The sequence below is a fragment of the Mytilus trossulus genome, chromosome 2, assembly GCF_036588685.1.
Source record: "Mytilus trossulus isolate FHL-02 chromosome 2, PNRI_Mtr1.1.1.hap1, whole genome shotgun sequence".
NCBI classification, from domain to species: domain Eukaryota; kingdom Metazoa; phylum Mollusca; class Bivalvia; order Mytilida; family Mytilidae; genus Mytilus; species Mytilus trossulus.
In genome coordinates this window covers 76,236,581-76,262,501 of record NC_086374.1, presented here as the reverse complement: position 1 = coordinate 76,262,501, position 25,921 = coordinate 76,236,581, and the positions used below count along the sequence as shown (strand labels likewise).

General features: G+C 32.5%; 1 protein-coding gene across 2 annotated transcripts in view; it reads left to right on the top strand.

The window, feature by feature from the left end:
* Window positions 1–23,779, top strand: part of LOC134708032 (protein SPMIP7-like) — a 73,212-nt gene extending 49,433 nt beyond the window's left edge. For both annotated transcript variants that reach the window (XM_063568276.1, XM_063568279.1), the window contains 3 exons: window positions 1,364–1,471; window positions 2,420–2,533; window positions 21,740–23,779. In XM_063568276.1, the coding sequence (XP_063424346.1) occupies window positions 1,364–1,471; window positions 2,420–2,533; window positions 21,740–21,878 (361 nt within the window). In that variant the 3' untranslated portion in view covers window positions 21,879–23,779. The remainder of the gene's footprint in view (window positions 1–1,363; window positions 1,472–2,419; window positions 2,534–21,739) is intronic.
* The last annotated feature ends 2,142 nt before the right edge of the window (window positions 23,780–25,921 follow it).

Sequence of the window (25,921 nt, the reverse complement as noted above, 5' to 3'; positions counted from 1 at the left end):
GGTTGGAATTCCACTAATCTTTTTTTCCATGTGTTCGTAAGAAAAACATTCACACACCTAACTGAATGGGCATTTAAAAAGTCAGAATGACCCATCGAAACAATATCTGATACAAAATTTAATAACACTTTTAGATAGTTGGATGCTACGGAAGCGTATTAGGGACATAGAAAAAATAAAATTGGCAGTAAACTTTTTTTTCAAAGTCGAAATTTTGACATTTCAAATCTCGAAATTTTAACTTTTCTTATCTTGAAATTTTGAAATTCTAAAATCTTGAAATTTCGACTTTTTTGAAACTCAAAATTTTCGACTTTTTTTAATCTTAAAATTTTAAAATATATGGATGACACTTTAATAATTTGCGACCATGTCTACTCCTTCTAAAATTGTTATAACTGTGTTTGAACACCAACATCAAAGTTTTAAAAGTACTTAGAAAGAGTCAAAATTTCGAGATTTCAACAGTCGAAAGGACGCTAAGGAGAATATTGAAAATATTTTGTACCCTTCAAAGAAACAGAACTAATGAATAAGCACTAGATGTTTCAACTTAAAAGTTTGATATTGACTTGTTTTAAATGAATTCTAAGATGGAATATCTAAATGTCGATATCGACGATATCTTCTCTAGTTTGAGATGAATACAACTTAAAAATATTAACAAAGAAAAGAAAAGATGCTACACTACAAGGGAAATTAAAATGTTGATATCGCATCGATATCGTCGATTACGTCGTTTTGACACTAGTTTTAGATGCGTAAAACGTATAAGATTCAGAGCAACAAAAGCCGAGGGACATTGGAATGTCGATATCGAGTCTATATCGTCAATATCGACTCATTCAGATGAATCAGGACAATTAACTGTTATTCAAGAAGTAGATAAACGGGAATTTGAAGTAGTAACCTGAACATAGATATCAATACGATATCATCGATATCCAAGGCAACTAGTGAAGAAGATGCTAAAGATATATAGTGATTAAGTTAATATCGATATCGATCAGATATCGTCGATATCGTCGATATCGTAACTACATCGTGTCTTGAACATACCTCGTATTTTTACGGTTGTTGTCTCTTTGACACATTCCCAATTGTCATTCTCTATTTTATGTAGTATAAAATTATTGATTGTGCAGCAAAACCTAATCAAGTTAACACTAGCACTTAAAGTCAGTTGTCTTGACCTAAATATAAAAAGAAAGATATCAATTTTCATTAGTTCTGTAAACTATATTATCATAAAAACACTTTTTTGTTTTTATTGATTATGGAAATTGTATTTCAAAACCTGATATAGAAAGCAGTGACAATGGTAAATAAAAACCTTTAATTGATTTATGTTGTAATATTTCAGCGGAAGTATAGGTGCTACGAATTTAGACGAAATAGATCATGCTCAGGAACCATTCCAACCACTTACTATCAAACGAGTTAACATTCCTAGATACAGCGAAACTGCCCAGTAAGTTTATAAAAAAAATAACGAGATGTGGTATGATTGCCAATGAGATAACTATCCAGCAGAACTCAAATGAAGTAAATAGAATCATATTCAAAACAGTGTGGTCCTGGCCATCGATTGACGATCTAAATTATCCCATTGACTGGGACAGATAAGGTCAGCGTTTGTCTGTAACGACCAATGCTCACTTCTTACTTATTATAGAATTTAAATTGTGGGGTCACCAAAGGTTCTTAACGCCTTTAATAATAAAATAATTAGAAAAATTATTCAGGAATAATCTTTATGTTTTGATTTATATTATTAATATAAATTAACACATCGTATTATTCCGGATTCGTTTTTCGAATTGCTTTATTTAGGTGTTGAGAACCTTTGGTGACCCCACAGATTCAGTATCTTTAACAAGTACATAGTAAGCAGTGATTGTTACCGACAAACGTTCACCTAATCTGTCCCATTCAATGGGATAATTTAGGTCGTCAATCAATGGCCAGGACCACACTGTTTTGAATATGATTCTATAAACAATTATAAGCAACCCTTTAAAACTGAGAAAACCTTCCACCCTATAGTCAGCTATAAAAGGCCCCGAAATGAAAAATGTGAAACAATCCAAAGAAAAAAACTAACGGCCTAGTCTACTACAAATTTATTTACAAAAATAACATATGCCAGAACTACCAACAACAACCACTGAAGTACAGACAGATCTGACTGTAAATGTTCAACCCTCCACCTAACCAGGGACAGCGGTGTAACATCATAACAAACTGTAAAAATCAGTTGCGTTAAATTAACTCAAAACATCGGTAAGAAAAACATTAGACACAAATCACTGCAATAAGTTTACTCACAGTATATACATCACTCACTTTTCTATACTTTGTTTATATTTTTAATATGTACTTAGATTTATAATTGAATGTTTCTTTCTTAAAATTTTAGTCGTCCAAACATTCCTGGCTACCAGGGTAGTACATTATGGCAGGGTGTGTACTCGCCAGCTCATTCAATGAAAGAAAAACCTGCCCAATCTGCTACAACTGCTACATTCCATAGGTAGGTGAAACCTCTGTATTTTACAGCTTTGAATAGCTCTGTAACCAACATACACATCTTCTAATAATAACTACTGTATAAGGAGGTGTGTATAATCGTACTTCCGCTGAAACATTACCAATGAGACAACTTTCCACCGTGAAAAGTTCAAATGACGAAGATATATATATATATATGTCATTTTAAGGCCTAAACCCGTACTTCTCAGTCAGCAATAATTAGGGCACTAAATAATTGGTGGTGAAAATGTGACAAGTCTATCGCATCAACTAGTACTAAGGTTAATGAAAATCATCCCTTGGTCTCGTTATTGTTAAAACTGTACTAGCAAATGACTTGATGGTCTCTAGGAAGAGTGCTGGTCTTGAGCACGGTATGTCATGTGTTCTATCCCTGGTTATAATTGTGGTTAAGGTGACATGTCTTTCTGTTGAGCTAGAATTAATGATTGATAAAAGTGTTTGATCTACAGATAGCACACACCTGTGTTTATACTTGTCAATCATATATATTAAAAAGCCATTCATGTAATTGAAAATAGGTCAGAGCTGTTGCATGAACCATTAATTGGTACAATAGCTCATGTGTAATGTTAAATGTACAACTGCTACAAGTAGGAATCAATCTGTATTTGGCAACTTTTGGGAATTTTGGTCCTCAATGCTCTTCAACTTTGTACTCGAGCGTCACTGTCAGATGAGTCTTTTGTAGACGAAATGCGTGTCATCGTAAATACAGAATTTATCAAGTTTATCTGAAATCAACTATGGCTTTACAATAACTGATACAGTGATAGGAAAGGAAAAAGTATATACTGACTGCTTAGATTTTAGTTATCATTGTCATTATAAGTTTACCACCCATTTATTGATTACATTTTCTGTGATGCAGCAAATATTTTCTATTTTGTTGTCAATTTCTCTAACAGAGCTAGACTATACATAAGCTAGATGACAGTATAACATGTATGTATTATTTGTTCATAGAGCATAAATTAAAAACTATGTCAGTAATATTTTATATTGTTTCCATTTAACTATGACTTGGTTAGGACTGAGGGTTAGGAAACAACGATTTAACTTTAAGAGAACAATTGAATGTCTGTCCACCAAAAAAACAAAGTATTTTGATAAGAAAATATTAAAATCGAGTTGAAATTGTCATTTCAAGAGTCGGATGCCATCTTACTTTGAGCTGATTTAAAAAAACATATGGTTTCTTTACAAAAACAAAAAAATAAGGGAGATAATTCGTTACTTCCGATTTGAACAATGTCACTTCTAGTTTCATTTGATAGTTAACTTGACACTGATTCCAAAAGTATATGGTTATATATACTTTTACATTAAAAAATTACAAAAAAATAGCTACTTCTGGTTCCATTTTCAAGGTCATATGGATTACAACTTTATGCATAAAGTCCCATAGCTTTATCATGCATACATATGAAGTAAAAGCAAAGGTCAAAATCTAGAACGTCAAATTTACCTATGACCCTGACCTCAATTTTTAGGTCATCAAATCAAAATACCCTAGATCTTTATGATACATGGTTAATGAGTTAAATAACTTTAAACAGTTCTAAATATAAGATTGACTTAAAATCCTATTTAATGTCTACTCACCCTTCCAACCAAAATTAATGTGTTGTTGCAACTAACAATTCAGTTAAAATTATTTGTATATCTCTTATAAGGTATTTGAAAAGAATTGAAGATAAGCCAAAATCACACACTTTAGAACATGACCTTGACATTGACCTTGACCTTATTCTCTTTTTTATCCGGACAAAAGACCTCAATGCAAAAGACCCTAGGTCTCTCTCACTTATGGTTAACAAGCTACAACTACATTTTTATTATTAAAAATACAAAGGGGAAATAACTCCTGCTTCGGTCAAAATTATATTTAAGATCCTTAAAGATTGAAACGAGATCAAAGGTGAAATAATTTTGTCGTAATCTTAAAGGTTGCGAAGGAGATGCATACACAAGGAAAACAGTGTTTTATTTAGGGTCCTTTAGGGAAATAACTCATACAATAAAAAATGTTCGGCTTAACAGGGTCAGTTTCAAAATACTGTTCGATACCATACGCAAAAGTCTTACTTTACCAGAAGTTATGATGATCTGAATTGTAAATCTATAAATGTCGTCTATCGTAAACACTTATGTATGCATATCTAAAAGACAAATAAAAAGGAAAAGGATAAAAACTGAATTTTAACTTTTTATAGCCTATTTGATATTTCAATGACTTATATTACAATAAATATAAACCTTGTATAAGCATAGAAATTTTAAGCAACATTGTTATCCTTGCCATAAGTGAAATTCAAATTCTAACGGATTGTAAGCATGTTATATATCTCATGTACCACTTTGCACTTTGATGACTTGACTTAAGTTTTTCTACAGCAGTTGTTTAAAATTTTTTGACCAGTTGAATAATTTAATTAAGGTCAGGACATTGAATGAACTCCAAAACGTTTGTGTGATTTATTATTTATTAGAGCAGGAACATGTATATTCACTTTAGATGAGTGTTCCCAAGCTTAGAGTAAATAACTTCATTTTTAGCTCACCTGGCCCGAAGGGCCAAGTGAGCTTTTCTCATCACTTGGCGTCCGGCGTCCGTCGTCGTCCGTCGTCGTCGTCCGTCGTCGTCCAGCGTTAACTTTTACAAAAATCTTCTCCTCTGAAACTACTAGGCCAAATTTAACCAAACTTGGCCACAATCATCATTGGAGTATCTAGTTTAAAAATTGTGTCCGGTGACCCCGCCAACTAACCAAGATGGCCGCCATGGCTATAAATAGAACATAGGGGTAAAATGCAGTTTTTGGCTTATAACTCAAAAACCAAAGCATTTAGGGCAAATCTGACATGGGGTAATATTGTTAATCAGGTTAAGATCTATCTGCCCTGAAATTTTCAGATGAATCTGACATTCCGTTGTTAGGTTGCTGCCCCTGAATTGGTAATTTTAAGGAAATTTTGTTGTTTTTGGTTATTATTTTGAATATTATTTTAGATAGAGATAAACTGTAAAAAGCAATAATGTTCAGCAAAGTAAGATCTACAAAAAAGTCAACATGACCAAAATGATCAGTTGACCACTTTAGGAGTTATTGCCCTTTATAGTCAATTTTTAACCATTTTTCGTAAATCTTAGTAATCTTTTAGAAAAATCTTCTCCCCTGAAACTGCTGGGCCAAATTATTTGAAACTTGGCCACAATCATCATTGGGGTATCTAGTTTAAAAATTGTGTCCGGTGACCTGGCCATCAAACCAAGATGGCCGCCACGGCTAAAAATAGAACATAGGGGTAAAATGCAGTTTTTGGCTTATAACTCAAAAACCAAATAATTTAGAGAAAATCTGACAAGAAGTAAAATTGTTAATCAGGTCAAGATCTATCTGCCCTGAAATTTTCAGATGAATTGGACAACCTGTTTTTGGGTTGCGGCCCCTGAATTGGTAATTTTAAGGAAATTTTGCTGTTTTTGGTTATTATATTGAATATTATTATAGATATAGGTAAACTGTAAACAGCAATAATGTTCAGCAAAGTAAGATCTACAAATAAGTCAACATGAACGAAATGGTCAATTGACCCCTGTAGGAGTTATTGACCTTTGTAGTCAATTTTCAATCTGCTTCCTTTGTTTAATATTCACATAGACCAAGGTGAGCGACACAGGCTCTTTAGAGCCTCTAGTTTTTTATCTATGATGATAGCATTAAATTAAAGTAAATTCCATAATTTCCCAAAAAAATTGATAAAATAATATAGAGATTAATACATGGCCTTTTCCATATCAGCCTCGAGACCATATAAAAAAATCCCAATTATTCAATTTTTGATGAAATCGAACAAAGTTTAATTTTGGACCACGATTTGAACCAACTTGAAAACTGGGCTAATAATCAAAAATCTAAGTACATTTTTAGGTTCAGCATATCAAAGAACCCCAACGATTTAATTTTTGTTAAAAATTTTAAAAATTCCTGTATACAAAACTTTGAACTTTTTGAAAAACTAAGGATTTTCTTATCCCAGGCATAGATTACCTTAGCCGTATTTGGCACAACTTTTTGGAATTTTGGATCCTCAATGCTCTTCAACTTTGTACTTGTTTGGGTTTAAAAACATTTTTGATTTGAGCGTCACTGATGAGTCTTGTGTAGACGAAACGCGCGTCTGGCGTACTAAATTATAATCCTGGTACCTTTGATAACTATTGGACACTTTGGACCTTATTTAGACCAATTTGAAAATGGGACCAAAAATTAAGAATCTACATACACAGTTAGATTCGGCATAACAAAGAACCCCAATTATTCAATTTTTGATGAAATCAAACAAAGTTTAACTTTGGACCCTTTGGGCCCCTTATTCCTGAACTATTGGGACCCAAACTCCAAAAATCAATCCCAACCTTCCTTTTATCGTCAAAAACCTTGTGTTTAAATTTCATAGATTTCTATTAACTTATACTAAAGTTATGGTGCGAAAACCAAGAATAATGCTTATTTGGGCCCCTTTTTGGCCCCTTATTCCTAAACTGTTCAAACCTTAACTCCAAAAATCAATCCCTACCTTTCTTTTGTGGTCATAAACCTTGTGTAAAAATTTCATAGATTTCTATTTACTTAAACTAAAGTTATTGTGCAAAAACCAAGAATAATGCTTATTTGGGCCCTTTTTTGGCCCCTAATTCCTAAACTGTTGGAACCAAAACTTCCTAAATCAATCCCAACCTTTTGTGGTCATTAACCTTATGTTAAAATTTCATAGATATCTATAAAATTTTACTAAAGTTAGAGTGTGAAAACTTAAAGTATTCGGACGCCACAGACGACGACGCAAACGTGATAGCAATATACGACGAAAAGATTTTCAATTTTTGCGGTCGTATTAAAAATTTGGTGCATACTGAATAACGCGCGTAGCGGGTTATTTAACAGTGTGCACCAAATTTTTTTTATGTTATTTCGAATAGACAAAAAAATTATTACAGTCATTTCTTATAATTTAATTCTAAATTCCATTTTAAAACCATGAAAAAACGTTGATGACGTCACGGTCATAAGACTAAATTATGTCTATGTGCTCATAACAAAATAAGGTCAGCCAATCAGAAGACGTGTTACATCCGAAATTAAATTATTTAAGGAATGACTGTAATATTTTTTCTGTTTATGAAGAAATAACATAAAAAATTTGGTGCACACTGTTCCAATAACCCGCTACGCGCGTTATTCAGTGTGCACCAAATTTTTTATGTTATTTCTTCATAGACAGATAAAATATTACAGTCATTTCTTATAATTTAATTCTAAATTCCACTTTAAACCGTAGAAAACCATGAAAAAACGTTGATCACGACACGGTCACATGACTAAATTATGTCTGTGGGCTCATGACATAATAACGTCAGCCAATCAGAAGACGCGTTACATCCAAAATTAAATTATAAAAGAATTAAGAAATTATTCCTTCATGTCATGCTCTATGCTCATTTTAACATGGTAAACATTATATTTGTCGATATTTTACACTGAGTGTTAACGAGGTGTAAAATGTGGTCAAATATAATGCATACCTATGTTAAAATGAGCAAAGAGCATGCCATGCTCTATGCTCATTTTAACATGGGTAGGCATTATATTTGTCGATATTTTACACTGAGTGTTAACGAGGTGTAAAATGTGGTCAAATATAATGCCTACCTATGTTAAAATGAGCATAGAGCATGCCATGAAGGAATAATTTCGATTCTAATAGGACAAAAACAGTACTTTTATAGGTCGAAACGTACGAAAATACCGTAAAATTGTTTGGCTGTTCCCGTTTCTTCCCCGGAAGTCTGTACATTACATATCCTTTTTGATAAGTTTTATAAAAACTACGAGCAGGGTAAATATATGTTGTTTGATAAATATATATAATAGAAGTTTATGTTAGCTGCGTCAATGTATGTATTTTAAAGATAACGATGGAAAAAACGTAAATATCAACAATAAGTTCGTGCGCATGTGTCAAACATATTTTGTGCTCATTAGAACACGGCTTTGTTTACAAAGCGTAATAAAGACGTCATAAATAGAATAGAGAATAATGGTGTGCTAAAATATATTTAAAAAAATGACTGTAAAAATTAAAGAATTTAGCAAATATATACTGATTACAAAAAGAATCAAAGTACTGAAGTACTGAACATCAGAGGACCTCAAGTTGTGTTGAATTATTGATACATGACAGGTGTTTATATTATACTTGCCGGACAGATATGTTCACCTTACAATATAGTACAAATAATATAATTTGCTATGCTATATATATATATATATACATCTCGTCTAAACATCAACCCAACAATGTTAGATCTGTAAATTTGCTTTCGCAAATTTTTGGTTCTTCCCTCGCCGGGATTCGAACCCATGCTACTGTGATATCGTGACACCAAATCGCCTGCACTGCAGCCGTCCCGCTAGACCACACGACCACCTGGGCTCTCAAAAAAAGAGCTTTCGATGGCCATATGTTACCTTTCCACGTCAGTTTTAATCTAGCGGCGTACTACAGTACATGATATATAAGGCATGCAGATGTTATTGTTACAGATCAGCTAAATTATCTATAGTAAAGGATCCTACAAATTAATGTAAGATACAGTCACAGAAAATAATTATATTCATAAGTACGTCTGAGTCAGTGACAACCCTACAACAGATGTATCCATCGGATCGCCATCAATGATGGTGATACATGGCTGTGTACATAATGTATATACATCTCGTCTAAACATCAACCCAACAATGTTAGATCTGTAAATTTCCTTTCGCAAATTTTTGGTTCTTCCCTCGCCGGGATTCGAACCCATGCTACTGTGATATCGTGACACCAAATCGCCTGCACTGCAGCCGTCCCGCTAGACCCACACGACCACCTGGGCTCTCAAAAAAAGAGCTTTCGGTGGCCATATGTTACCTTTCCACGTCAGTTTTAATCTAGCGGCGTACTACAGTACATGATATATAAGGCATGCAGATGTTATTGTTACAGATCAGCTAAATTATCTATAGTAAAGGATCCTACAAATTAATGTAAGATACAGTCACAGAAAATAATTATATTCATAAGTACGTCTGAGTCAGTGACAACCCTACAACAGATGTATCCATCGGATCGCCATCAATGATGGTGATACATGGCTGTGTACATAATGTATATACATCTCGTCTAAACATCAACCCAACAATGTTAGATCTGTAAATTTGCTTTCGCAAATTTTTGGTTCTTCCCTCGCCGGGATTCGAACCCATGCTACTGTGATATCGTGACACCAAATCGCCTGCACTGCAGCCGTCCCGCTAGACCACACGACCACCTGGGCTCTCAAAAAAAGAGCTTTCGGTGGCCATATGTTACCTTTCCACGTCAGTTTTAATCTAGCGGCGTACTACAGTACATGATATATAAGGCATGCAGATGTTATTGTTACAGATCAGCTAAATTATCTATAGTAAAGGATCCTACAAATTAATGTAAGATACAGTCACAGAAAATAATTATATTCATAAGTACGTCTGAGTCAGTGACAACCCTACAACAGATGTATCCATCGGATCGCCATCAATGATGGTGATACATGGCTGTGTACATAATGTATATACATCTCGTCTAAACATCAACCCAACAATGTTAGATCTGTAAATTTGCTTTCGCAAATTTTTGGTTCTTCCCTCGCCGGGATTCGAGTTATATATATAAAAGTCTATAAAAAGGACCAACCAGCAAATTTACTATGTACCGGATCGTCTAGAATAGGCGATACTATGCAGATAAGGAAAAAATTATATCAGTCTAAAGATTTGCACAACGGTACTGAACCGTTGTGCAAATCTTTAAACTGATATATATATATATGTACATTATATCTGAGATACTGACTTGAACTAGGATACTAAATTTTGTGAATTATCAATGATTATGTGGTCAAATGAGAACTGTTAGATTGGCATTATAACGGTAAACCATATAGTTGCACACATACAAAAATAGTTAGCATATAATTAAGAAATAATTCATGGAAGCCATAGATTTGTTGTAAATTTACACATGGCCTGGGCCGTGATATTCGAATTTTATCATGAGCGTTAGCGAGGGATAAAATTAACGAATATCACGGCCCAGGCCATGTGTAAATTTACAACAAATCTATGGCTTCCATGAATTATTTCGATTCTAATAGGACAAATAAGTTAATTTAAATACTGAAGCGAGGGTTGGTATGCCGTGTGTGGAGCTGTTCTTTTTTACTCCTTGTAAGATAAAGCTCAAATATTCTCATACATCTTTAACTTGCATTAATTATTTCGTTAATAACCGCTAGAAAAAATATGTTTAATTCTCAAACCCAATATTTCCGATTTTTAATTTACACGTTTTCTCGTAAGCTACCGTCAAATCCAAAATTGACATTTCGTAAAGAAGGAGCTGTCATGTTGACTCGCTGAATCAAAGGCAATAGAATAAAAAACCTCAGAATTCCATTTTAATACAATATTATACGAACTTCGTTGGTTACAAACAAGTTTTTATTTTTGTGATATTGACTAAATATTGTTTTTATACTGTAATTTAAATTAGTATATTGATATTTTTTTAAATCGTAACATAAATATCAAGCTTATTTGCATCCCTTAATGAACCCCTCATTGTAGAGAAAGTGTTCCATGATGAAATTGACATTGCACAAAATATACAGTGTTACTATATTTAGGAAATAAACAAAACTAGTTGCAATACATTAATTCTTTTTTTTATGCATCTGAATAAGAATAAAAGTTCTGTAATGTTTTTTGTTTAATTAAAATTAGTAATACAATAAATTTGGCAAAGCGTTTGCAATGTAGGTTCAAATACATGTGGATTTACGTGGGAGGTATATTGTAACATCCATTATTATGTATATCTCTGAGTTTGCGCTAAGTATAGATATATCGAGAATTTTCACACAGTGTTGTTTACAAAGCGAAAGAAGCACGTCATATTAGAACTTATAATAGAGAATCAACATAGCAAACAATTCTTCGAGTAGCTATATAGTCACTCACCAATGCTCACTGAACTATGATAAAGAGGTTTAAGACAATCATATTAAAACAGACAAATTGTAATAATCATGTTTTGGAAAAGAGGTGTTGGTACAAGTTTACCTTTATGATTTTAAATAATATTGTTCCTGTGATTCTGTAATTCCAATGAATATACAATTACTTCTTCCAAAACGGACAATATTAAAGATAAACCTTTATTTACAATGTTTAAACTGTTACTGTTGCCTTGGCTTGTTCATGTTCATGTTTTTTTTAACATTAAATTTGGGTCTTCGTCGATACCATACTCATTCCAGACGTTCCGTATTAGAGGTCATTTCAGGAACGTTCTCTGCATTTCTTGTATTATTATTATTACTTCATCAAGATGACAAGAATAACAGTAGAGAGTACCATTAATTGATAGAACAAAACAATAATTCGCTGAAGTCATGTTTACAAAATGTCAAAACGAGCCAAAGACCAAAAAATGACAAGGACAGTTAAGCGCCTTTTATGGAGACAAAAACTATATTCATAAAAAGGCTTCAGGGGTTTTCACTCGAAATAATAGCAAGCTAAACTAAATTAAAAGATTATTATTAGAGTTAAATCTCAACTGTAATAGCCAAATTTCACAAATGTAAAGTTGTTTATAAAGAATTATATCATGAATGATGGTTAATTGCGTTTTTTGGGGTTATCAGTTAAACCGCATGGTTCTATTACCATAAGAAAACACCCGAGACGTCCTAAAATATATAGGTGCTCCTATGATTGGAGGAACATTATACAGTTGTGTACACACACATGGCGGCACGGAACACGATCGGAAAACTATTTGACGATATCTAAACGTTTCGAAACGATGTGAAAAATATCGTGCGCCACGTGGGCGCTTACATTTGTCACTCTATGCGCCATTTCTGGTGAATATGCGCTGTAGGCGCAGGGCGCACGTCCTTCCTGATCACTGCAGAACCCTTTGCAATGTTGCAGTTCAACTTTTAATCTGGGGTTCCAGAAAACTTTAAAATATCTCTTGCAGTCATATGCAGGGTATAGCGCTCATAGGTCTGTCTCTATAAAGATTTGCTAAGTTTACTCATGCAGAATCCCAATATCGCTCTCATTAGTGTAAATAGCCACATGTGTGCTCAAATAATCATTTCGATTAGTCTCAAAATTGATATATCTAACTCAATTGAGTAGATCTAGCACAAATTTTACTCATAAATGTAAGTGATCATATTTGCTCAATTTAAGATCTCATGGGTGCTCGTAGTGACAGTTAACTGATTGTATTTGCTCAAGTACTCATGTATGCGTGAACAAATGTGAATCCGGGTCCGTTCGCGCCCATTCATGTTCGCACCCACTCATGTTCGCCCCTTTCACTTTCGCACCCCACATGTTCGCACCCAAAGTCCGTTCGAACCCTACATGTTCGCGCCCAATTTTAATTGGTTTTGTGTTTAATAACTTTGTAATCAAGTTTTGACAAGTAGTATTCTTAAAAGTGTAATTGATATCATTGTCTCAAAATAAAGCGAGACAGCATTTTTTATGTGTTGAATAAATCTAAAACATGTTTTTGAGAGTGTATTGTTAAAAAAAAAAATTATTCCTTTCTAATTAAAGTGGGATTCTGTCAACGTTTTATTTTGTGCTGAATAACACTTAATCATGTTTTGTTTAGTGTATTGCCTATAACTTTGTTTCATTGACTTGTTTCAAAATGAAGTGAGATTCTGTTCGACTACGGGTTTTTTGAGCGTTGAATAAATTTTATCATGTTTTGGTTTGTATGATAGTGTATTGCTATATTTTATTATAAATTTCATTGTTTCAGATCAAAGGGACCTATTAAGCTGTTAAAACAATTATCTTTTGTGTTTTGTATTTAAAATATTCAATCTTTTACTCATACCAAGCTATAAATACCTTATTATAATAAGGTTGATAATTGTATTCTTAAAGAAAATATTATTTGTATTGATTTAGATAAGGAAATTACTATTGATGAGGTTCATAAAGTTGTAATGAATGCAAAAAATTGTAAAAGTGCAGGAATTGACCTTATTCAAGCTGAGTTTTGTAAAAATATCTCTATTATTTCTATTTTACATAAATTATTTAACTTATGTTTCAGTTCTGGTAATGTACCAAATATATGGAATAAGGGAATTATAACCCCAATACCAAAATGTTCTACATCAGATCCTAGAGACCCCTTATCTTATAGGGGCATAACTCTAGCTCCATTCACATACAAGATGTATTGTAGTATTTTAAATGAAAGATTAGTCAAATGGTTAGATGAAAGGGAGATAATTAACGACGAGCAAAACGGTTTTATGAAAGGCAAAAGTACAATTGATCATATAAGCACTATAACATCAATAATAGAAACCAGGAAAAAGTGTAAATTATCAACATATGTAGCTTTTATAGACTTTAAGAAAGCATATGACTCAATTAATAGAGTTTTTTTGTTCAAAAAACTAGAAAATCTAGGTATAAGTTCAAAGTTTATGTATTCTTTAAAAGCTTTATACTCTAATGTAGAATGTAGTGTACGTATTAATGGTAATATGACTGACTGGTTTAATGTTGATTCTGGATTGAAACAAGGTTGTGTTTTATCATCTATAATGTTTAATATATATATAAATAATTTGGTTGATGACATTAATGCTTTGAATATTGGTATTAACATAGATGATGAAAAATTAGCTATATTGTTATATGCTGATGATGTTATTTTAATGGCAGAGAATGAAGAAGATTTACAAAAAATGTTGAATGTGCTTAATACATGGTGTCTCAATAATGAGCTGACAGTTAATATAAATAAATCTAAGATCATGCATTTTAGAAATCCAGCTGTTCTACAAACTAAATGTATTTTTTCTATTGGTGGTAATAATATAGAATGTGTAAAATGTTATCAATATTTAGGCTTATTACTTACTGAATATTTAGATTATCAGTTAATGGCTAAGGCAGTAGCGAAGTCAGCCAGTAGAGCATTAGGATTATTAATTGTAAAGAGTAAAATGCATGGTGGTTTCCAGCACAAAATTTTTTCTAAACTGTATGATACAATGGTATGGTCAGTTATTAGTTATGGCGCAGGTATTTGGGGAACAAGAGACTTTTCCTGCATAAATGCAGTCCAAAACAGGGCCATGAGATTTTTCATGGGTGTTGGCAAATATACACCAAATGATGCCATAGCTGGTGATATGGGCTGGAAACCTCCATGCGTTAAACAATGGTCAAGTGTCTTGAGACATTGGGCTAGGTGTTCCATAATGGACCCACACAGGATAAATTTTAAAATTTTTAAGTGGTCTATACGAAAGTGTAATACCAGAATTAAAAACTGGAGTTTTAGAGTTATAGAAATGTTAAAATTGTATAATTATGAGCAATATTGTAATTTTGAATCAAATGTATTAAACAAAAATTGTATTAAACAAATTGAGGAGGATGTATTTGATAATTTTAAATCAAACTGGTGTACAAGAGTTGCTGCATATGCAGAGGGAAGTAAATTAAGAACTTACAAATTGTTTAAAAATAACTATTGTACTGAAAATTATTTGCAAAATATTATATCTTTAAAGAACAGAAGTTCATTTGCTAAATTTAGATGTGGGGTAGCTCCACTAAAACTAGAAACTGGAAGATATGAAAAGAAAGAAGTCCACGAGAGGACATGTTTTAACTGTAGCTCTATTGTTGAAGATGAAATGCATGTCATTTTAAAATGCCCATTATATGTGGATCTAAGACAAATCATGATACATGAAGCTTTACATTTTAATGAACATTTTAACCTTTTATCAGATAATGAAAAATTTATATTTTTATTTAGTAATGACAATGTTGCTGCTATAGTTGCCAAAACCTGCAACAGCATTTTATTAAGAAGAAATAGTATTCTATTTCACTAGTTTTTAAAGAAACAAATGTTTTAATATCATTTAGTAAAAATGTATATTGTGTCAGAATTTTTAATTCTAAATGTGTAAAAATATGTTTATATGTATATAGTATATCTTAAAAGTCTCTCATAAATCTTTTTAAGATTGGTACATGCAATGCAAATGTTTTAATGTTTTAAATCTATGTATGTGAATCTCATTTTATGTTTGTATGTGGTGAGACTATAATAAAATATTGAATCTGAATCTGAATCTACATTCAATATTTACATCAAAGCAATTAAAAACAACAATCATGATTTTCCAATAATTCAACTGGAATTTGAATTAAAATTGGGCGTGAACGTGTAGAGTGCAAACGGACCTTGGGTGCCAACGTGCGAGGTGCGAACGTGTAGGGTGCGAAAGTATATTGGGCGCAAATGGACATGATACCAACAAATGTCTAATTCAAATACCTAAAATTTTACATTGATATGGTTACACAACTTAATAATTTTGGCAATACATGTACATGTGACATGTATTTTATGGTCCAAAATTATACAATACTACAAGGAAGACTTAAAAAACATGACAGTTAATCTATATTTATACCTCTACACCTGTAAGGATTCTCTTAATATATCTAGAGGCTAGTAAATGGTACGGACAACGCCACTAATTGTAATTCAGTAAATGTGATTTACCCAAATTCTGAGACTAAAATAAGACTTTTGCTTTTACGAGAGAGCAAGAGTCATAATTCACACTCAAAAATAATCCATCTCTTTTGGAAGAATAAGAAGTCGAAGAATCTCTGAATATTACATAAAATACAATTATTTCAACCAATAATTATATATAAGAATTGCTTACAAATTCATCAACAAAATCCCCTTTTTTTCTAGTCAAGGGACATAATTATTCAAATATACTAATGCAAGTAACCAAGTCGGAGAAGGAGCGAAAATCCGAAAAAAAACCTTAAAAAACAGAAAGTAGTTCCACGTGTGTGTCCAAGTGATCAATCTACTTGTTATTTACGAAGAAAAGAAATTTAACTTCAAAAATTGTTGCGATCTTTTTAAAAAAAACAAATAGTTGCATTAAAGAATATGAAGAAAGTAACCTTATCTTTAAGGGCCTTGCAGGTTCTTGTTACTCCTACCCAATCTGCTGGTATTTTCAAAATGGCTGCGGGGGACGCGGCCTGAACAAATATTTTAATATTGTGTCAGATTAAATATTCCTGATTTTGCTACGTTAATATTATAGACAATTATGCTACAAACGGTTTAACGACGTTACTCTTAATCAGGTCAGGACCACTACCTTATATGGAAATGCATAAATTAGCATACTTATATTCTCGCACATGTTATTGTTTATTTACATGTGACGCAATTTATTTTTACCTAGGTTTTTGACCAATCCACTAAATGAGTCACAATGCATGATGGACTACTACGTGTTTACAATCAACCAAGAACACGTGTTATTTACTGAAATACAACACAATTTTTCGTGCAATGCGGGATTCACAATTTCGCTTAGTTTTTCATTTTGGCTATCCTCTTTTATAGTTCGTGATATAAAGTATTACTTCCATGCTCAGATTAACGAAGAGTTGTTTCTATGCGAAGAAAAAAGGGTTTTAACTACCCGATATATAGCCATGAACACGTTTGATGAGGGCACAGAGGTTTAATGTATTTGTCCACCAGACAGCAACGAAACAACAGCGAAGAAACACAGTTACCTATGAGACAAACTTACTAACTAGTGTAAAATAAGCCGTCGATAACAGCCGGTGCTGATATTCACGAGTACAGCAATGTTCGTATAGATAATTAAAGGCAAATGTGGGATCCTTGAATTTTGTGTTCGTAAAAAAGGCCCAAGAAGTATTTACGTAACATGGCAGTGTTAACAAAATCTATAAGTATTTTTTTTTGGTCACATTTCAGTATATGGAACTTCCAAACTGTTCCCTTTGTTTTGAAGATAGTGAATTCAGCAACTGTAGTTTCAGTTTGTTCGTTTTTTAACGGGCTCGGACATTTGCCAAACTGAATAAAATCATTACAGCTGATTTCTTATACCTGTAAAGTAAAACTTTGGTTGGCTTGTTTGCTTTGTTTGTATAGTTGTTTATAAAAGCTTTGAAAATATGATTGACATCTTTAAACAGTATATATATATAGGCATAGTTTAACTTGTATATTTTATATTTTGTACAATATACAAACAAAGCAAGCAAGCTAACCAAAGTTTTGCTCTACATGCATTAGGAAATAAGCTGTAATGATTTAATCCATATGTATGTGCGACAAGGTGGAAAATTTTATATGTTTGTGAAAATTGCAGCGTTGGATCTATAATAAAAAAGATGTGGTATGATTTCCAATGAGACATCTGTCCACAAGGGACCAAAATGACACAGCAATTAACATTTATAGACCACCGTGTGGCCTTCAACAATGAGCAAAGCCAATACCGCATAGTCAGCTAAAAATGGCCCCGATATGACAATGTAAAACAATTCAAACGAGAAAACAAACGGCCTTAATTATATAAAAAAAATGAACGAAAAATAAATATGTAACATATAAACAAACGACAACCACTGAAATACAGGCTCCTATACAATACATTTTTTTTTGATGGGATAGATTTCTTGTTCTTTTATAAATTTAATTTGGCCGGTTTGTTTTTTTGGTTTTTTTTTTGTTTGGATTGTTTTGCACAAGTAATATTTTGGGTCATTAATAGCTTACTTTTCAGCATTGAACCTATGACTGCTTACTTTCCTAAATTATGTCTTTGTTGGAAAAATGTCTCATTTGGCACTTATACCTCATCTTCTTATTTCTATATGTAACGCACGTTTTAGAAAGAAAAAAAAGGAATATGGCACCCACTATGATCCAGAAACTTTTAATATTGGAGATATTTTACATATGTCAACAGGACAGCAGTCGAACGATAAAAAACCTCTGATGTATATTTTGTGATAAAATTAGCAACAAACGGATATTATCGATGGATTAAACAAACAAAAAAATATTTTGAGCTATATACCGTACCCGCTCAGTGGCGGATCCAGGGGGCGGGGGTTACGGGGGATGGACCCCTATTTTTTGGACGATCGGTGCATTTCGATGGGGACATGTAGTTGTAACCCCCTCTCCTTTTGTCCAGGGTAAGGATCCCCCTTTTTAAAATGGCAGGATCCGCCCCTGCCGCTTTCATAACACTTATTTTTGGCATACTGAATATTATGATGTTCTTATTATTAGTTCAGGTCCCGATAAAGAAAAATACACATTCAGTACAGAAAGAAGTGTTTCAATGAAAGTTTTCGTGTTTTTCTAGGCAGAAATGATTTTGGAATGACATTATACAAGTTTAAAAGAGCTCAAATGATTTTCTTACTGGACAGTGGTCACTTCATTGAATATTTCACTGCGTCATGTCGTGAAATTAATGCAGGTTCAATTCATAACAATGCACAAAACCGGTTCAACTACTTTTGCAAGGCGAAAAAGAAAGTCGAATCGTGAAGCCATTAAACAATATTTTTTTTAATCTGAGCATGCAAATTGAAGATTACGTTATATATTTTACATTAAACATATTTGCAGAATAAAAACTTTGGTAATAAGAGTCCCAGACAATATATTAGTTGACTGTTTTCCCACTTATTCCACGTGTTTTAAGTAGTAGTTTAGTCGTAGTAGCCCACAATGCATTGTAGTTCATTGAGTCGATTGGTCAGTTTTCAAGGCCATATTGGCCTTGTGTTTTGGAAATTACTATGCAAATATATTCTGACGTCAGAAAATCTAGAGTTCTCGACCTGTTAATCAAATAATTGAAATATAATTACCTTTCTGTGTGTAATTGCGTGAATTGGTTTTCTCTCTCTCGCTCTTGCTCACTTGATGAATATGCATTCGTGATATTCATCCGCAACAACAATTTTTCGGTATATCATTGATATTGAAGATCGTTTGATTATTATACGAATAATTCTGACGACAAAACATTTTCATATAATAATTTGCATTTAAAAAAATCAAAAAAATCTTAGTATCCATTGAAAACATGAATTTAGAAGAAGCGACAAGGAATTTTATTCAGCACTTTAATGTCCGCGGGTTCATAATGTCGGTTATTTTCCCAACACTAATTATGATCAATTATATATGCATTTCTTTGATCTTTGAAGATCTTTGAAAAGTAGGCGATGGCAATACACCCGAGGCCCCTCAGGGGCCTCTGATGTAAAAATGTCTTTAATACAGTTATCAAGTAACCCTCTTTATCGGCCATCGGTCATGATATTAGCCTAAGTTAAAACGTATTTACACTAAAACATATAAGAAAAACCCTGAGCTGGTGAGACAAAATTGGACACGACATTCAAGATTGATTCAGGTCTGAATTTGGATTGTTATCAAATGTTTGACATATTATAGGTTTCTGAATAAATGTAGTCAAAGAACTTGAAATTGGTTATATGAATTGAATTTATATTTCTTGCTGTTGTGCAATATACTGTGCTGTTGTGCAATATACTGTGCTGATGTGCAATATACTGTGCTGTTGTGCAATATACTGTGCTGAGTGCAATATACTGTGCTGTTGTGCAATATACTGTGCTGATGTGCAATATACTGTGCTGTTGTGCAATATACTGTGCTGATGTGCAATATACTGTGCTGGTGTGCAATACTGAGTAAACCTGTTGTCAGACTATAAACAAATAAAGTTCATTATTTTCTCAATGTTATATTAGAAATTTATAATATAAAAAAAACTTAAGGAGGTTTATCTTAATAGATATAAATCGATTATCAAAGTTTAATGAAAACTGCTCTAAGCACTTTAAGGATATTGTCAAAAAACTTGAAAAGCACCCATTTTATGAATAAAATCTTATAACTCGGAAACGTTAAATTCAAAAATCAAAACAGAGCTTACAATAAACGATATAAACAATTTACCAAAGGTTCATAAAAACACACTTAAATCATTTTTGTCGAGCCTTCGAATTTAGTAGAAAAAGCGAGACTAAGCGATCCTACATTCCGTCGTCGTCGTCGACGTCCACAAATATTCACTCTGTGGTTAAAGTTTTTGAAATTTTAATAACTTTCTTATACTGGATTTCTACCAAACTTGGACCGAAGCTTGTTTATGATCATAAGATAGTATCCAGAAGTAAATTTTGTAAAAAGATATTTGCGTATTTTACTTTTCAATGGACTTAGATTTTCTTCCCGGGGGTTACCATTACATACAGTCTGCATTTAAAGTTTAAAAACATTTATTAAATTCATAAATTATCCTGGATTTTTACCAAACTTGGACTCACAGCAAAAGTAGGCGAGACACTGGATTCCGCGGAACCCTTACACATTTTTGAGTAATTGTCCGAGAACTGGAAAATCCCCCTCCTCCCTTATTGTCGAGCCTTCGGCTTTTGTCGTAATGGCGAGACATAGCGATCGTACATTCCTACATTATGACCAAAAGCTGGTATCTAGAAGATTTTTAAAAAAAAATCCTGTTTTTTCCGATACTTTTTTATGGAATTAGTTTTTTCTTCCAGTTAACATTACATACAGTCTGCAGTTAAAGTTCTTAAAATATTTTTTAGATTCATAAAGTATGCGAGACACTGGGTCCCGCAGAACCCTTACAAATTCTGAAACGTTGAATCCGAAATATATATATAATAAAAAACGAAATGGAGCTCACGTTCATAGATAAAAACAATTTACCAACGTTTCATGCATATTTGTTAAAGCGTTTTTGAGTTAATGTCCGACATATTGACGATGGACGGTACGACGGTACGACGGACAGACGGACGGTCAGCGATATCCCATAATACGTCCCGTAAACGGACGTATAAAAAAAGTATATTTTTAATTATCGGCAATTTATAAATTTTCTCTTTGACCTTACTGCCTAATATTTTCAAGTATTGCATACTGGCTGTATCAACGAAAATATCATGCAGTGTTTTTAGCATGTAACATATAATTGGGAATATAAACTGCGAATGTGTCAAAGAGACAACAACCCGACCAAAAAGCAGAAAACAACTCATATATTCTGTTTGTACTTATGTTATTTCTTCTTCATTTTCAGATCTTTACCTATTTCTCCAAACACTTCCGATTTCAAGAAGGAATCTAAGATGTCAAAGATGGTGACAACTGTACCGCCATGTAACCCATATAACAAGCTCAATAAGTTGGAAGACGTTTTACAAAATTCTGTCCAATAAGAAGTACTATGAATGTTTTGAACATTAACATAATTGTGATTTTTAAATACATTTTCTTTATTTCATTTTCAGCATTTGTAAATTTATTTTAGCTCACATGACTTTAAAGACCAATTGAGCTTACTTATCACTTGGCGTCCATCGTCTGTCGTTTACTTTTACAAAATCTTCTCCTCTAACTAGGCAAAATTTAACCAAACTTGGCCACAATCATTATTGGATTATCTATAGTTTTAAAATATGCCTGATTACCCGGACTGTGAATCAATATGGGCAGGCATGGCTTAAAATAGGGGGGAAATGCAAGTTTTTGTTCTGTTATTTTAAAAACCGTTAAAAGTAGAGAAAATCTACAAGGTACAACCATTGTAATTGTCCATATACGTCATTGCTGTCAAACGACTTCTTATTGCCACTTTTTTTTAAATTTTTGCCTACTATATTGAAAACTATAAGAGATAAAGAGATAAAGAGACACTTTAAATCGCAAAGAAATTATAAGCAAGACAAGTTAAAAAAAAATAAGTTCTCATGGTCGAAATTGCCAGCCGACTTCTTATTACAGTTATTGCCCTTTGATGACGATGTTTACCAATATTTTTTTTAATAATGATATCTTAACAATTACAATAGATTGATAGATACTCAAATAGGCAATCATGATCAGCCAGGACAAGATCTAGAATTTAGATTCTTATGGAGGAAATCGTCCTTTAAAGATCATTTTAAACATTTGTTTTGCCTTTTGCCTTACATGATAAAAATAATAATGGATAAAACGACACTTTATATTACAAATATGACCAGCAAGTCAATTTCTACTAACAAGCCAAACTTTGCTTATAAAGTTAGAAGATTATCACACTTTATAGGAGTGATAACCCTTTAATGAGGAAAAAACTAAAGGAGATTAGAATAGATGATCAGCAATACAAGATCAACACAACAGAGATTTCTATCATGAATTTTATTCTCATCTACAATGTTGGAGAGTGTACTTTGTTGAAATTGCACATAGACCAATGTGAGCGACACATTCTTTAAAGCCTCTAATTTGTTGTTGCTGAAATCATGACGTGTGTTATTTTCAAATAAATTTGTAGCTCTTTTTTAATGATTGGAATACCAATTTGATCTGTTCTAAAATATTCTTTTTATATGTCTATATTAGAAACTATAATGTGAAATAGCAGTCTCGTTCATGAAATGAAAATAAGATTTGCTTAAAAATATTGATAAACTTACAATGTTTATATTGTTAAAATGTCAAGTATTATATTTCACGTATTATAGTCAGCATAGAAAAAATCAAATAGTTTTTTCATTTGTATTATCTTATATACAGCATAAGGTAAGATATTAAACAGGATGCAATTTACAAGGCACTTGTCTTATTTAAAAAAAATATAACTCATTTGTCGACAAGGCCATAATTTTGTAATTAATAGTTAAATAGCAAAGACACAATTAAAAAAACTCATTATGAAATAATATTAAATGTAATACCTGAAGAATATTTGGTAGCATCACATTTGTCATTCTTGCAGGTGATTAGAACTACTGCACTCTTAGTTTTATACTACCTTATGATATATTTGTATAGTTACTCTATTTTCATAATGATTAAAGCACAGTTTATTTGTATTTCTGAGCACATTATTTGTAAAAGTTATTGTGGTGCTTAGTGTGTTTGTTCTATTTGTATACATGTATTATAATTGTTTAAATGGGATGAGATGCATGTAAAACAATTTTTGTTTTTTTTACTGTTATTCTTTAACTATAAATGTTAATGATGTTGTTACAGCTGATATAAGTTGTCTGTAAGTTATGATCAGTTTCCAGCCTTTTACCAATCTTTTAACATATATATTTTGAATAAAACAATCACAATGTCTCAATTTTAGATTATCCGTTTGTTATCATAAGTTGTCATGATACACGACATGGCACTTGTCTACAACATCGATTTTTTTTATTTTGCAGATTTAGAATATAGAATGAACAAAATCTATACAATGAATTTCTGCCAATGTTAATTTTCGAGTGAATAGTGAATAGTTCAAGCTGGTTGATTATTGAATCACCCAGTGAAAAGGGTGGATAACTGAATCGCCTATACTAGTGAAAGAAGGCGGATAACAAAATAATTATAACTGGTACAAAAATACAACTTGTACACAATTTATATAAAGACTGAGTACTGACTGTACACGCTGTAATTGCAATGTGTCTAAATTAACCAAAAATTTGCGAAAGCAAATTTACAGATCTAACATTGTTGGGTTGATGTTTAGACGAGTTGTATATACATTATGTACACAGCCATGTATCACCATCATTGATGGCGATCCGATGGATACATCTGTTGTAGAGTTGTCACTGACTCAGACGTACTTATAAATTACACTGTATATATTCTGCTCTGTTTATCTGTAAGGATGTGTAGCAGGATCTTTAGACCATTTTCATATTACCAACTTTTGACTTCAAAGTTTATATTTTTCGACAGGTTGCCTTCTCTGAGGTAGAACATCCCGGTACCATGTCAAGTAAGAGCAACGTAAAGAAGTAAAATCAGGCTTTTAGATTAAGGTACAATTGTTTTGGGAAAACTAATTGCTTCATATTTTTCATACACGACAAAATCATTGAAAAACAGTAAACTTTCACCTCAAATATCACCGATAATATGTTTGATTTCTGTTGCTCTAACTCAACCGAGTACCAGGATGTTTTACCACAGGAAATGTAACCTTCAATAAACTAAAGTTTACACAAGTTTCAGTTTTCTTAAAACCGTGGACTGCTTCACTCTGTCCTAACTTAAGGTAATACTAGAACACACTAGCGCAATCGCGGGCATTTATAACTTGCATGAATGTGAGTAACTAAACTGTAGTAGGATGAATTTTTTTAAAATATTTTATGTCTGGAGAATTTCAGAAAAGGTATCAAAAGTCAAAGGTACTTTGAGACAGGACAATTATTGTAAGTCTTCTACCTTTTTTCCAAAGTCCGTTATTTTTTTCTCTGTAAAATTCCATGATTTTTCGCGTTTCTGTAAACATTGACTTTTTATACTTAGTATAGAAAGTCCCTGCTGTATACTATGAACATATGTATATTATAAAAAAGTGTTTTGCTATTAACTATGGAACGCCATGACTGTCTTCTGATGTTGATTGTTTAATATGTTCGGTGCTTTATCCATTATATTCAGTAGTATAATGTTCAGTAGTATGTATATTATGTTCAGTAGATATCCCATTATGTTCAGTAGTTATTACATTATGTTCAGTAGTTATTACATTATGTTCAGTAGTTATTACATTATGTTCAGTAGTTTTGACATTATATTCGGTGCTTTGATTATTATGTTCAGTAGTTTCATTATTATATGCAGGGGTATCTAAATTATGTTCGGTACTTCTGACTTTCTATTCAGTACATTTTTCATTATGTTCAGTACTTTTGACATTATGTTCAGTAGATTCAATATTATTTGCAGTACATTATGTAATACCTTCAGTAGTCCCGGTTTCTTTATATTCAGTAGATTATTCATTATGTTCAGTAAAAGCATCGGTATTATATTCGGTTCGTTCAACTGTATGTTCAGTGGTTGTATCATTATGATGATGTAGTGAAAGTCGGGAAGTCAATAACGGAAATTGTCGGAAAAAAACGAACGCGGATATTTTTGGCGGACGTTTTATTCATGAATACCTTTACGTGTGATTGAATGAAAATGGAAGAAATAAAAGCAGTTTTAAATCGGTGTGGTTTACGTTCCCAAGTTGGCATTTTCCACCAGGAAAAAATAACTCCTGACTTAATTTGTAAGTTGTCGCTACAATATTTCGCATATTTAGGTATGAACGACAGGAGAAAAATAATGGAATGAAGAATAGCTTGTGTACATTTCAGCAGCAATATTTTGACTAAGAATTATAACAAGTTTTTCATTCCCAAAGAAGCACTGGAATCCTTGCTTGAAATCGATTTAAGATCACTTAACTGTTATGGAAATTAGTGAGATG